Here is a 1,530-nt window from a genome sequence, read left to right on the forward strand (position 1 = left end):
GCACTGTTGGACATTACAGATGGTTCTATGTCATTCGATGCAGTACAGATAAAATCACCATCATAGCTTTTCTGAATGTTGCTAATTGTAAAATGACTTGTTGTTGTGTAGAGAGTGCTATCTGAACCCAACACAATATTGTTTACTGCTAAAGGAGAAATAATAGTTCCTCCCGTTGTTTGCCATGTAATATTTGGTTCTGGAACTCCAGTTGCTGCACAAGTAAACATCACCAAATCAGTCATGTTACGAATTTGAGATAGTGGCTGAGTAGTAAAAGTTGGCGAAACTAATCATAAATAACAAAAATACTGCAAATTGATACACAGCACTTCTATACAACAACCTGTGCATAAGATACCTTGAACAACTAGACGTGATTCCCTGCCGTCAACTTGTCCAACTGTATTGATAGAACGACAAAAGTAAATACCAGCATCAGTGTAATGGCTGCCAGAAATAGTCAGGCTTGACGTTGTTATCAAAAATGGTCTTCCAAAGAGTGGAGATGTAGAAGCCGATGATGCAACTATAATATATCTTCTGTTATTTGCTAGAATGTCTTCATTTTTCCTCCATTCAATAAATGAAACAGGTGCAGCTGAAGCAGCACATCGTAGAGCAGCCTGAGTCCCTGCTAGTACAGTCACATTCTCAGATGATGATATAAATGTTGGAAAAACTGGAAACATTGCTTATAGTTAAACACACTACACTAAGACATTAACCATAGTGATATTAAACCTTGTACAATGACATTGGTTGTTGTCTCTACAGGAGTTGTAAACACAGGACTTGTAACACTGCAAACGTATGGGCGTGTATCACTGGTGATTGTATTGTAGATAGTCAAATTGCTTATCACTGCAAAGACTGTTTTGCTTGAGCTTTGATTAACATCAAATTTTACAGAATACTTTGCGCTGTTGGTGATTATGTCATTTGTATCAGCTACACGCCATTCAACCATTGGTTCTGGGATGCCTGTAGCACTGCACCCAATTGAAATTTGAGATGGAGTGGTAAAATTGACTGTAAAAGAACGTTCAGGAAACCTAATCTGAGGTGCAACTGCACAATATATACTCAAATTTAAATGTAAAAAAAAAAGCGAAATGTCCTCATTGCTCACCATGTACGATTACTGTTTGAACATCAGCCATATCTGAGTAAAGCAAGTTACTTGCTGTGCAGACATAATCACCAGCGTCTTCTAAAACAGCATTTCCAACAACCAAAGTTCCATTTGGCCAAAGAAAATATCCAGAACGTGATACATCAACAGATTGACTGTCATGTGTCCAGCTGTATGTAGGAGTAGGAGTGCCTGTTGCTGAACAATGAAGAGTCAAGGACCTGTTCCTGACAACAGAAATAAATAATGGTCCTGATGGAATAATAATTCTTGCAGCAACTACACCATAAAATAGAAATTACCAAACAACATATGCAAATCAGCACATCCTACCATTGACAGTAATAATCACTGTGCTTTCACTGGTTCTTATATCTGAAACAGCTGTCAGTGAC

At 37.9% G+C, this 1,530-nt stretch overlaps 1 protein-coding gene across 1 annotated transcript; it reads right to left on the minus strand.

Moving 5' to 3' along the window:
- Positions 1-246: 246 nt before the first annotated feature.
- LOC134186029 (neurotrimin-like) lies at positions 247-1,163 on the minus strand. Its single transcript, XM_062653934.1, has 4 exons — positions 1,133-1,163; positions 745-1,071; positions 362-682; positions 247-311 (listed from the first exon to the last, which is right to left on the minus strand). Exons 1-4 carry the CDS (start codon positions 1,161-1,163, stop codon positions 247-249), a joined length of 744 nt encoding a protein of 247 aa, XP_062509918.1.
- Positions 1,164-1,530: the final 367 nt, after the last annotated feature.

This window comes from Corticium candelabrum, chromosome 10 (genome assembly GCF_963422355.1).
Source record: "Corticium candelabrum chromosome 10, ooCorCand1.1, whole genome shotgun sequence".
NCBI classification, from domain to species: Eukaryota; Metazoa; Porifera; class Homoscleromorpha; order Homosclerophorida; family Plakinidae; genus Corticium; species Corticium candelabrum.

What these genes read in the sequence shown, in the direction of transcription:
- LOC134186029 (XM_062653934.1), bottom strand. Translation starts at nt 1,163, where the DNA reads ATGGCTGATGTTCAAACAGTAATCGTACATG. An exon ending in TCAAACAGTAATCGTACATG is followed by an intron (nt 1,072 to 1,132) that starts GTGAGCAATGAG and finishes TATATTGTGCAG; the next exon opens with TTGCACCTCAGATTAGGTTT. An exon ending in AACCAATGTCATTGTACAAG is followed by an intron (nt 683 to 744) that starts GTTTAATATCAC and finishes CAATGTTTCCAG; the next exon opens with TTTTTCCAACATTTATATCA.